This window comes from Electrona antarctica (genome assembly GCF_951216825.1).
Source record: "Electrona antarctica genome assembly, chromosome: 9".
Classification (NCBI taxonomy): domain Eukaryota; kingdom Metazoa; phylum Chordata; class Actinopteri; order Myctophiformes; family Myctophidae; genus Electrona; species Electrona antarctica.
Genome location: NC_136790.1, coordinates 53,169,373 through 53,182,716, shown reverse-complemented (window position 1 = coordinate 53,182,716; position 13,344 = coordinate 53,169,373). Strand labels below are relative to the sequence as shown.

The window sequence follows — 13,344 nt, the reverse complement described above, 5'->3', positions numbered from 1 at the left end:
CCCATGCCCATGTCCATGTCCATGTCCATGTCCATGCCCATGTGTCCATGTGTCCATGCCCATGCCCATGCCCATGTCCATGTCCATGTCCATGCCCATGTCCATGTCCATGCCCATGTGTCCATGTGTCCATGCCCATGCCCATGCCCATGTCCATGTCCATGTCCATGCCCATGTGTCCATGTGTCCATGCCCATGCCCATGTCCATGCCCATGCCCATCCATGCCCATGCCCATGCCCATCCATGCCCATGTCCATGCCCATGTGTCCATGTCCATGCCCATGTGTCCATGTGTCCATGCCCATGTCCATGCCCATGCCCATGCCCATGCCCATGCCCATGTCCATGCCCATGCCCATGTCCATGCCCATGCCCATGCCCATCCATGCCCATGTCCATGCCCATGTGTCCATGTCCATGCCCATGTGTCCATGTGTCCATGTCCATGCCCATGCCCATGTCCATGCCCATGCCCATGCCCATGCCCATCCATGCCCATGTCCATGCCCATGTGTCCATGTCCATGCCCATGCCCATGTGTCCATGTGTCCATGTCCATGCCCATGTCCATGCCCATGCCCATGCCCATGCCCATCCATGCCCATGTCCATGCCCATGTGTCCATGTCCATGCCCATGCCCATGTGCTCGTAGCGCGGCACCGATGAGCTTGTAGATCTGCTATTTTTAGTATAACATATTGCTTAAAACAGGGGTTCTCAACCCGTGGGTCGCGACCCCTCGGGGGGTCGCCAAATTATTTTAGGGGGTCCCCAAATTATTTAAAAAAAAAAAAGAAAAAAAAAAAGATTTATTTTTTTATTTTTTTCACGATTTTTCAAAAATAGCAGACCTACAAGCTCATAGCGCGCCACTCGGTGGCGCGCTATGAGCTTGTAGATCTGCTATTTTTCAATAGCTAAATTACAACAATGCTTAAAACACCAAAAGGGGTTCCCGCCCTAAATGGTTTAAGGTTATTGTAGCAGTCAATTTATATTGGGGGTCGGGAGGGGGCGGGGCGGGGGTCCCGAGACATTGCCAAAGCATTTCCGGGGGTCCCCGGCCAAAAACGTTGAGAACCCCCTGGCTTAAAACACCAAAAGGGGTTCCCGCCCAGAATGGGATAAGGGAGATCCCATGTTGCATTTTCTTTCTATTTTCTTCTCCCCCTCCCTGCGCTTCGTCCGTTCATGGGAACTCATGCTCGTGATTGATTGGGGAAGACTATTTTTGGGTCTGAGACAATGTTATTGGGCCTTTTATTACAGGAAATGGAAGTCCGCTGGAGACTGCGATGAGAACTAGTATTTTGGCTTTGCGGATACGCCAATGAGGAACACGCCATGGCAACGTGCACGCCGTTGACATTCCCCCAACTCATCTGTTTTAACTAGTGAAAACCTCAGGCCGATTCTACAAATGCCTTCCAAATCCTGACAGTTTTCTGAAAAAACGTATGAGTGGTGCTCAAACCTTTTCATTAAAGGACCCCCAGAATTATCTGTATTTGGCCGCGGACCCCCCATCTGACAATATGTTGCTCCAGCCTGCAGGGACCCTCCGCCCCAGAAGCAAATATTTGAGTTAAAATCATTCGCTGTGAAAGAATATAAATTATATTCAAAGATGTGCACACATTTTCACGATTTTTCTAAAATAGCAGATCTACAAGCTCTATGTGCCACGCTATGAGCTTTTTAAATCTGCTGTTTTTCAACAACTAAAGCTTAAAATAATCGTTAATGTGGTTCTTAATGGGCTAACTCGTTAGGGTCTGGGGCAGATTCTATACGAATGCCTTCCAAGTCAGTAGTCCTCACACGTTTTCGTGCCAAAGACCCCCAAAATGACATGTATGCGGCCTTTGCCTGCAAGCTTGTGTAGATCTGCTATTTTTGAATGACACAGATGTGACCCCTTCCAGTATTTTAAACCACAAGTCTGCTCTAATGAAACTCCACAATAGATTTTTTTTTTTTTTTCGTAAGTCGTTTAGTGTCATTAAGTCGTTGTAATTACATTGCAAAAATGTCTCTGTATTTACAGTTTATTTGCGTATTTTGGGGGTGTGAACATTCCTGCACGTGCACGTATTTACATAGAGTCGTTTCGACTTTCCCGGTTTTAATGGGTTCAAGTTTACGACTGAGAGATTACAGATTTAGTGGCGTTGAGTTTACCTTCAGCAATCTCAATGTGTGGCTCTTCAGTTGCAGGATTTTTGTGCCATTGGCTTTTTGAGAGGTGCAACCGCTCCAAGGAACAGCAATGTCCGTGTTCCCCTACCTATGTGACTCGTGTTAACCTATGTGACTCGTGTTAATGTGTGTGACTCATGTGTGACTCATGTGTGACTCATGAGGGCGGCTGTGGCTCAGGCTCAGGAGGTAGAGCAGGTCGTCCAATGATCCATGGGTCGGCGGTTCGAATCCCGGCTCCTCCTGTCTACATGTCGAAGTGTCCTTGGGCAAGACACTGAACCCCAAATTGCTCCCGATGTGCTGGTTGGTACCTTGCATGGCTTCCGCTGCAATCGGTGTATGAATGTGTGTGAGAATGGGTGAATGTAATGCACAATCTATGTAAAGCGCCTTGGATAAAGGCGCTATATAAATGCACCATTTTATATTTTTATTTACCATGAGTACCAGTAGGGGCGCTGTTGTGGCAGAAACAGAGACAGAGAGATGCACTGTTGCCTGCTAATGAGAGAGAGAGAGAGAGAGAGAGAGAGGGAGGGTGGGGGTTTGGGATTTGCACCACTCAGTTCACACGGGTGTGATTTTTTATGTAACTTTGAGAGGAAATAAGTTAACCCATTCTGGGCGGGAACCCCGTTTGGTGTTTTAAGCATTATGTTATACTTTAGCTATTGAAAAATAGCAGATCTACAAGCTCATAGCACGGCACCGAGTGCCACGCTATGAGCTTGTCGATCTGCTTTAAAAATGTGGCGCAAATTTTGAATATATATTCTTTCAGCACGAACATTTTATACTCAAATCTTTGCTTCTGGGAGGTCACTGGAACAACGTATTTTCAGATGGGGGTCGGAGGCCAAATACATATATTTTTGGAGGTCCTTGACATCAAAAGGTTTGACAACCACTGACACAGAAACACACTGTGTGGCCTTGAGAACGACTTTTTAAATCAGTGGTTCCCAAAGTGGGGTCCACGGACCCCTGGGGGTCCGCGACGCATAGCCAGGGGGTCCGCGAAATAATTCGGATTATTCTTTTTTCAAAAATGTTTTTTGTCTCCACCAGGCCGAAGGCATGGGGAGAGAGTATGTTTTGCACTCCGTCCGTCCGTCCGTGTGTCCGTCCGTCCGTCCATCCGCCCGTCCGTCTGTGAAAAGCTCATCTCCGGCACCGTTAACCCGATCGATGCAAAATGTTGCACACACACTCCCTGGATGCCAACGATGAACCTCTGCCCCAAAATGTCCAGAACGGCTTGTTATAGCGCCACCAAGTTTTTGGACAGTACACCTACAGATTTTGTCCAAACATCACGCAAATTGGTACACAGTCTCTCTAGAGCCATTCAACGAAACGGGTCTTTCAGATTTCTCAGACTCCATCCTGATTGGCTAAGATTGGCTTCCAAAGCAAGCAGGAGTGCTCAGTTTCAAACAAAATGCTGCAAATCATGAACACATCGTGTGATTTCCGTGAAATTGTGCACGCACATTCCCACTAGGCCGAGGAAGAAATGCCACAGGAACATTTTCAACTCAGCCTCATGGTGGCGCTATAACTGGCAGAAAAGTGTTTTTACCTCCAACTGCACGGATCTGTGGATAACTTTGTATGCCAACTCCCTAGAGGCCAAGGACAAAGCTTTGCCTGGAATTTTTCACATCTGCTCTTTATAGCGCCACCAGGAGGCCGACATATGTAAAACACATTTTCTAATATTACTCCTTCAGATTTTATCCAAATGTCACGCAAATCGGTACACATGCTCTCCATAGTCATGTGATCAAGACGGGTTTGTTTGATTTCTCATAATCCACCCTCATTGGCTACGATTGGCTTCTAAACTTTTCAAGAGTAGCCCGCTTTGTACCCGTTTTGTACAAATCGCCACAACTACTCAACGCAGCGTCCGATTGTGGTGAAACTGCACATGCATGCATATTCCCACTAGGCTTTGGAAGAAATGCCAGTTTTCAAATCAGCCTCATGGTGGCGCTACAACAGGCCAAGCCACGTCACACACACGCACGCATGTACGCACACGCACACACACGTTTATATTGCTCCTAAACATTTTGCCAAACATCACACTCACACTCCTATCCTCCTGGTGGAGACCTGTGCCCAGAAGGGCACTTTTTCTAGTTTGTTTTTTGCCAGTGAATTATGGTATGTGTGATATGTGAGCTTACCATAATCACAGTAACCCTTAATCATATTCCATCATTCAAGGGCCTTTGGATAGAAATGAAACAGACTCCATGCAGTCACTTTCAGTTAGAGTGTCTTTGACTTTGATCAAGGAAGGCAATTATGTTTCTGCACTGTCAAATAGGTCTACATCTATTCTAAGATAGCAACTTAAATAAATGTTGTGAAAATGTGTTGCGAGGATGTTGCCCAGGTACCCCAATGGGTACCCCCTCCAAAAGGGGTTCCCGTACAGAATAGGTTAAAGTAAAACATGCTAAGTACTTTTTTTTCTCCACCACGCACTGTCAATTATTAGTTCCTTGACGGGAAAATGTCCGAGGAGCCCCTGACTGATGATCAGAACACGGCCATGTTATTCCAGACCCTTGGCGTTGGAGCGCAGCAGAGCAGAGCAGAGCAGACAGAGCCATGTGGGCCATCACATCATTTAGACTTCAAAGACCATGCAGGATGCCTTTGAAAGATTCTTTGAAATGTCAGTTTGACAGCTGAATGGAGGAACATGAAACAATCGTGACTTGACCTGCTGCAGACGCACGTCCACTTACTACTAACCCATTTTTGGCGGGAACCCCCTTTTGGTGTTTTAAGCATTATGTTGTACTTTTAGCTATTGAAAAATAGCAGATCTAGATCTGCTATTTTTGAGAAATCGTTGAAAATGTGGCGCAAACCTTTGAATGCCTATATTCTTTCACAGCGAATGTTTTAAACTCAAATCTTTGCTTCTGTGGGGGTCCCTGGAATAGAACAACATATTTTCCGATGGGCGTCGGCGGCCAATTACATATATATTTGGGGGTCCTTGGCATGAAAACTTTTGAGAACCACTGACATAGAAACGTGGGTTTTTCAGAAAACTGTCAGGATTTAGAAGGCATTTGTAGAATCGTCCTCAGGTCTAAATGAGCTAAACAAAAAATGATTGAATCAACATGTTTTTCGGGAGGAGGAATATAATACAATGAGATTATGACATGCTATAGTACTGCTGCCTCACTTGGATATCGTTACTGTCCTTTTCATGTTCATCAACTTTTCATGTTGTTATTTTTGTCTTTTTTTCTAAATCGATGCCTTACTAACTATATACTCAAGAAGAGTGTCACACAAAAGTATACCGAAACACATGGAGTTTGCATGTTTTTAACATGGAGTTTGCATGTTTTCCCCGTGTCCCCTAGGGTAGGTACCCTCACATGTTCTCCCCGTGTCCCCTAGGGTAGGTACCCTCACATGTTCTCCCCGTGTCCCCTAGGGTAGGTACCCTCACATGTTCTCCCCGTGTCCCCTAGGGTAGGTACCCTCACATGTTCTCCCCGTGTCCCCTAGGGTAGGTACCCTCACATGTTCTCCCCGTGTCCCCTAGGGTAGGTACCCTCACATGTTCTCCCCGTGTCCCCTAGGGTAGGTACCCTCACATGTTCTCCCCGTGTCCCCTAGGGTAGGTACCCTCACATGTTCTCCCCATGTCCCCTAGGGTAGTTACCCTCACATGTTCTCCCCGTGTCCCCTAGGGTAGGTACCCTCACATGTTCTCCCCGTGTCCCCTAGGGTAGGTACCCTCACATGTTCTCCCCGTGTCCCCTAGGGTAGGTACCCTCACATGTTCTCCCCGTGTCCCCTAGGGTAGGTACCCTCACAAAAAAAATGCAGTAATCCTGGTCTCTAAGCTGCCTCCCCCTGGCCAGCCGGGGCGCCTGATGGAGGGGAAAGGAACTGGTCGGAATAACGTGTTCCTTCCACGCGCTACGTCCGTCGGGGGAAACTCTCCCCTGTCAGGTGAAAAGAAGCAGCTTGGACTCCTCATGCATAGAAGGAAGCATGAGGTCAGTCCGCTGCCCTCCCCAGGTTGGCAGAGGAAGTGTAGCGCCCAGGATTACATTCGAAAATTGACACTGGGTGAAGAAATGTGTTACAAAATCGTGGGATAAAACCTTTAGAAAAAAATAAGTATACCGAAACTAGAAATGCACTCTGTCGAGGTGCCAACTTGCGCCTTGCACACAAGTAGGCCATACAATATATGGCCTACTTGTGCGCAAGCAGAGCGCGCAAGTACTGCTACTAACAAATGTCTATTACAACTGCTGTTCTAAATCCTTTAAACCTGTCATTGACCTGATACCAGACAGTGGCCTTGTGGTTAGACTGTACGCCCTGAAACTGGGAGGTCGGGGTTCGATCCCCGGCCGGGTCATACCAAAGACTGTAAAAATGGGACCCAATGCCTCCCTGCTTGGCACTCAGCATCAATGGGTTGGATTGGGGGGTCAAATCTACTAATCAAATGATTCCCGAGCGCGGCACGGCTGCAGCGCACCGCTCCAAGAGATGGGTCAAATGCGGAGAACAAATTTCACTGTGGTAACGTGTGTGACAAATCGTATGACTTTGACTTTGACGCGTACCTTAAGTTACGTCACCATCAACTGCCAATGAGGGACCATTCTTAGTTACCTATCGCGTTGATTGATTTATTAACAGTTTGCAGAATTACAGTACATTTCAAGTACAACTCAATACAAAAACTGTTAACAGTGAGTGGACGACACCATAAAGCATTACACTTGTTTACAATAGGGCCCACCAACAAACGTACGAATATACACAACTAGATAGTCAAACAGAAATCATCATAGGAGGTAAAAAGGGAAAAGAAACATATACAGTGAGGGGGAACAGGGTGGGTGGGGGATTCAGATTTTACGGGGGCCAGTTTCGAATTGCAGCCGTCCGTAGGTGCCCTTTGAGAGCAGTTTTGAAGGAGTCAAGGGATTCACATGTCTTAATGACTGTTGGTAGGGCGTTCCATATTTTGGTGGCATAGGAGCGAAATTAATTTAATCCCTTGTTTGTGCCGAATCTGGGTTGCACATGGTTAGTTGAACTCCCTCTGGTGTTGTGGGTGTGGACTTCGTTGACATTAAGGAAGTATTTAGAGGTACATGGGTATCTTGGTGGTGTATCGAATCTTGTGGACCAGACCCAACATCAACAACCAATAAGGGACCACCCGAGGACACGCCTACATACCCAGCCGACCGCAGTACCTTTTACCCACATTTTCACCCCTGTGTCAATTATCTAATGTGATCCTGGGCTCTACACACCCTCCGCCAACCTGGTCCCCATATATGGGGGACATGGGGAGAGCAACGGACTTGAACTCATGCTTCCTTCATACATGCCTGAGTGTCCAAGTTGCTCCTTTACACCTGACAGGGGGGGAGTTTCCCTGGTTGGACGTAGCACGTGGAAGGAACACGTTATTCCAACAACCAGTTCCTTTAGGGACCACCATTCTTGATGATGATTGTATACGATGATGTACGATGATTAAAGCGCCCCTCACTTCACACGGGTGTGATTTTTTATCTCTGGCACTACTACACTGTTAGTATTAGTTTTCATTTAACTCTGAGAGTGTACAAATGCACACTTGTATACTCGGACCCATACGGGTCCATTTGGTTCCTAACTGTCAATCATTCAAGGACCACCCCTTTGAGAAACACTGCAGTGGTCCCCTATACTAGTCCCTACAATTGATTTCGACCTCCCACTTTTACTTCAAATTCATCGTTGCACACATACTGTAAGCATCACTCTTCATCAGTCTGTCCCAGAAACAGAATATATAGTTAGTGGGCTGTCTTATATCTTTCTCTCCCCCCCCCCCCCCCCCCCCCCCCCCCACACACACACCTAAATCTCCAATAATCTTCCAGACATCTCCAAAAGAAAAACAAATCATTTTTTCCCAAGATTTTCAGGCTGCATGCTTTCCTAAAACCATCCATCATGGATATGCTCTTCACCCCCTGCAAAATACACTTGATGTACAGCCTATAGAGACTGCATACAGGGAGGTAGCTCAGCTATGGACCAGAGCTAACAGGGAGGGAGCATCAACCACTTGATGTACAGCCTATAGAGACTGCATACAGGGAGGGAGCATCAAATACACTTGATGTACAGCTAGCCTATATAGAGACCGCATACAGGGAGGTAGCTCTGGTCCATAGCTCTAAAGAGCTATGGACCAGAGCTAACAGGGAGGGAGCATCAACCAGAAACCTGTCATGAAAATGTGCTCTCACTTCCTTCCTGGACTACAGGGGCGGCGGTGGCTCACGGGTGACCAGATCCAAACTGTTCATTTGAGGGACAGAAGTATCGCTTGTGTGGGAGTACCGGGTTAGCAACTTACTGCTTGAGTTGCTATTAAATGCCTTGATGTCATATTCGACCATAGGCCTATTGGCTATCATTTATACACTCCTCTGGTGTCTCACATTTTGTTTTAAAATCATGCTTTATTTTGATGCTATTTTAACAGGCTTAAAATCACATCTTGCAGGAAGAGACAATGAGAGAGCTTTACAACAGAAGGCCAACTATTAGGGGACTAACTAGGGCATTTGAACACTGATGCAATTGCCTGCCAGTCACAATGTGGGACAGACAGGGTCTCAATTAGAACACTGATGCCTGCCAGTCACAATGTGGGACAGGGTCTCAATTAGAACACTGATGCCTGCCAGTCACAATGTGGGACAGGGTCTCAATTAGAACACTGATGCCTGCCAGTCACAATGTGGGACAGGGTCTCAATTAGAACACTGATGCATGCCAGTCACAATGTGGGACAGGGTCTCAATTAGAACACTGATGCCTGCCAGTCACAATGTGGGACAGGGTCTCAATGTGTGGGACGCCTGAAAAGTCTTGGAAATGAGGGACTGTCCCACGCAAAGAGCTAGGGACATCTGGTCACCCTGGGTGGCTCAGGGGTAGACTGAAATTAAATGAAATGAAATGATTACTATATTTACCCAGGGTATCTGGGCTAAGCTCAAGAACTTGTTTCCAGCCAGGCCCTGCTCATAGAACATTTCATCGTAGTGGTTCAATGCCTTGTTCAAGGGCACCTAAGCGGTGGTAATTTTAACGTGTCGGACCGCTGATTCGAACTGGCGACCTTCCGGTATCAAGACCGCTCCGCAATCCGTTCGGCCACCGCTGCCACCCAGACTCAGAGTGGCTGGATGGTAACCACAAGGTTGCCAGTTCAAACCCTGTGGGCTCCCCCAGAGTTAGTGTCGAAGTGTCCTTGAGCAAGACACTGAACCCCTAATTGATGTGCTGGTTGGTGCCTTGCATGGTTTCCGCCGCCATCGGTGTATGAATGTGTGAATGGGTGAATGTAATGCACAATCTATGTATATAAATGCACCATTTACCATTTACAAAGTCACACCTCCACGCAACCTCCCCCCATCTCTACAAGGAGGGGAAGTGCACCAAAGCATTATGGGCATTGTAGGAATTCAGCATACCCTAGTCAAACACACAGACTTCATTATATTTTCTGGCCTTGCATAATTCAAATTTCAAATTGTGCTACTGTTATCTACTACAAATAGGTGAAATGTCCCTTTAACCTTACAACTTTTACACAGGACAGGTAGGCTACAGTAGGCTGAAAATATCTAAACTTTGAGAGACACAGAGAGAGAAGAGAAGAGAAGAGAAGAGAAAAAAAATGTTTTTTTGTTTTACCTTAGAAAGAAGTAATAGGAGTTGTTCTCCAGGGCGCTGTAGGAGAAGCAGGGGAAGTACCCCAGGCCGGTGACGTTGAACCGGGAGCCGGCGGGCACCTCCAGCATGCTGCCCCACGCCTGGTCGCACAGCAGCTCGATCTCGGCGGAGAAGAACAGCTCCGGGTCGGCGTCGTGGTACTGCCACGGCAGGTAGTTGTACACGCTGTACGAGTCCCGGTGCAGCGCCAGCACCCGCGCGAACACGATGATCTCGGCCAGCTCGGCGCGACACGCTTCCGTCTGCGGTCGCCAGTCGTGGGGCAGCTGGCAGCCCGAGGCGGTGCCCATGCCCACCGTGCCACCACCACCCCCCAGGCTGCCGAGCATGCCAACGGTCGCCGCTGCCAACATCAACGCCGCCAGGGAAAAGCACATGATGATATATTCCGATTCAATTCAATTCAAAAAAGCGATCGCCCCACGTCCTCCTCCTGCAGCAATAAGGAACACTGACTGACTGACTGACAGACACACAGACAAAGGGATTATTTTTTTAAGTGAAGGATAATAAGGTATACAGGCTGCACACTCACTCCGTAGACCTTCCCTTTAACTGTATGGATATACCATAGCCTACTACTATACTATGCCTCCTGACAGACAGCTCTGATAAGACTACTAGACATCCATGTTCACACCTATATCTGTTCCGTTCAAGAGTTTACCTCGAACTCAAAGTGTTGAAGTCAAGAAGGCTTTAAAGAAGTTGTCCTGTTTCTTTTTGCCCCCGCCTGCACGCGTGTGTGTGTGCGTGCGTGCGTGCGTGTGTGTGTGTGTTCATCTGCAACTTCTCATTATATGGTCATGCACTTTTTTTGCAGTGCAGCATCCCTCCTTTGCAAAGCGTTACCCTTGCATCTTTTAAACCAGTGGTTCCCACACTTTTTTTGATTGTCAAGGACCCCCACATTGACATGTATTAGCCCGCGGACCCCCATTTGAAAATATATAATGCCAAGTACCCCCATAATAGAAGATTTGTACAGCTCTATAGCAGTGATTCTCAACTTGTTTAATTTCAAGGACCCCCAGTTTGACATGCATTAGTCTACGGACCCCCCATTAAATGACATTTCTATCTCTGAGACCCCAATTTATATTGTAAAATCAATGTTAATTTAACTCTGAGAGTGTACAAATGGAACCAAATGGACCCGTTATTGTACACTCTCAGACAGACCCATAAGGGTCCATTTGGTTCCAAACTATCAATTTAGCTGGGGACCCCATGGAACTCCCTCAAGGACCCCCCTGGGGGTCCCCGGACCCCAATTTGAGAACCACTGTTTTATGCAACAGACTGAGTGAGTGATTTAAACATGGAAAAGTGGAACCAACACAGCCTTTAAAGAAAAATAACAAAATCCAATATCGTGAATTATTCCCGTGTGTGTGCTCTATCTATGATATATAGCTGCTTTTGTAAAAATGTTGTAAAATCTCTGGCGAGAACAATTGCATTTAATTATTAAGGTTGGGTTTTAAATAGGAAAATGTGTTTGAATGGTCGTTGGCGGCCCCTAGTGGAGATATGAGGGAAGTGAAGAGCACAGTGGATGTGGCTTTAGCCTAGCCTGGTTAATAAACCAGTGATATTAGTCTGGCTTATTAGCCAGGCTAGCTTTAGCCAGGCTAGTTGCAGTTATCACTGAACTGAACCCACTTATTTCACTCTCGATCTCTTGTTCTACTGATCTCTTGATCTGCTACTTCTACTCCACTACATCTCAGGAGCAAATATTATAGCCAACGTTTTCCTCCACTAGAATTTAAACATTAGTTAGGCCTACTAGTTGATTTTGATTAGGCCTACACAACATACATTACCATTTCAGCCCTTCAGCTATGTGATAGCAGATCTGCTATTTTCTAATTATTTATTTTATAGATTTTTATAGACATTTTGAAAACTTGTGAAAAGAGACATTCTTCATATTGAATACTTTCTGGAGGTTGATGAGCTTTATGATCTTATGATCTACACATGTACATTTTGTTTATTATCTTTAATATTTCAGAATAACTATAATAACAGCATGTTTCATATAAGCAACATCACCATGATTTCCTCTGCTTTTGTGACATCGATATGTTTTTGTTTGTTATTTACCCAGTATAGCTGAGCACAAGTGCTCATTTTCAGCAACGCCCTACACACACACACACACACACACACACACACACACACACACACACACACACACACACACACACACACACACACACACACACACACACACACACACACACACACACACACACACGGTTCAGGGGTAGAGTAAGTAAGTAGCCTTTGCCGAGCCATGAGGCCCATAGGGCAGAAGCCTATCTGTTTCTGTAGCGCGAGGCAGCTTGATGTACACGTACACCCCCTGGACATGACGCTAGTATGTCGCAGGGACTTACCCCCCAATCCAACCCTTGATGCTGAGTGTCAAGCAGGGAGGCACTGGGTCCCATTTTTAGAGTCTTTGGTATGACCCGGCCGGGGATTGAACCCCGACCTCCCAGTCTCAGGGCGGACACTCTAACCACAAGGCCTCTGAGTTGGTAGAGTGGGGTAGGGGTAGAGTGGCCGGATGGTAACCGCAAGGTTGCCAGTTCGAACCCTGTGGGCTCCCCCAGAGTTAGTGTCGAAGTGTCCTTGAGCAAGACTCTGAACCCCTAATTGCTCCTGATGTGCTGGTTGGTGTGTGTGTGAGAATGTAAAGCGCCTTGGATAAAGGCGCTATATAAATGCACCATTCTCACACACACACACACAGCTGACCAGTACGACACGTTGTGAGCTTGTATATAGATCTGCCATTTTCCCCAAAGAAATATACATTTTAGACAGGATAACGTTAATTTGTATTAATGTGTGGTCTGAGTGGCACAATGGGACAGGGCACGAGACGGGTCCCAATGTGATACGATTAGTTCACAATGGACCGTAATAAAGTGACAGCATGTGACACACAATGGACCATCACTGCATGCATGTGACACACACACACACACACACACACACACACACACACACACACACACACACACACACACTTAAGCTACTCCAGAAAAGCTCTACACGCCTGAGTCCCACATTCTTCTCCCACTCTGCGAGGACTATAACTGCTGCTACACCACAGCGGTAAACCATAAGGTAGGCCTAACTAAAGTATATTTACTCTAACTACATTTGTGGAGTGTTTTCAGTTTGCTGGAGTATGTCGTCCAGATTTCAATTGTTGTTATTTTTACTCCACTACAATTCCTAGATTTTGGATTATTATTACGAAACGTACACATGTATAGGCCTATACTATACCACTTC

The 13,344-nt window shown here is 46.5% G+C and overlaps 2 protein-coding genes across 2 annotated transcripts in view; both read right to left on the bottom strand.

Moving 5' to 3' along the window:
* ccdc3b (coiled-coil domain containing 3b) overlaps nucleotides 1-10,403 on the bottom strand; it is a gene marked incomplete at both ends in the record, with an annotated part of 69,853 nt that extends 59,450 nt beyond the window's left edge. Inside the window, one exon of the mRNA XM_079510793.1 lies at nucleotides 9,988-10,403. Within this exon, the coding sequence (XP_079366919.1) occupies nucleotides 9,988-10,403 (416 nt within the window). The remainder of the gene's footprint in view (nucleotides 1-9,987) is intronic.
* The window catches only part of LOC306930335 (E3 ubiquitin-protein ligase TRIM35-like), a 289,920-nt gene that overhangs the window by 138,891 nt on the left and 137,685 nt on the right, over nucleotides 1-13,344 (bottom strand). The window lies entirely within an intron of this gene.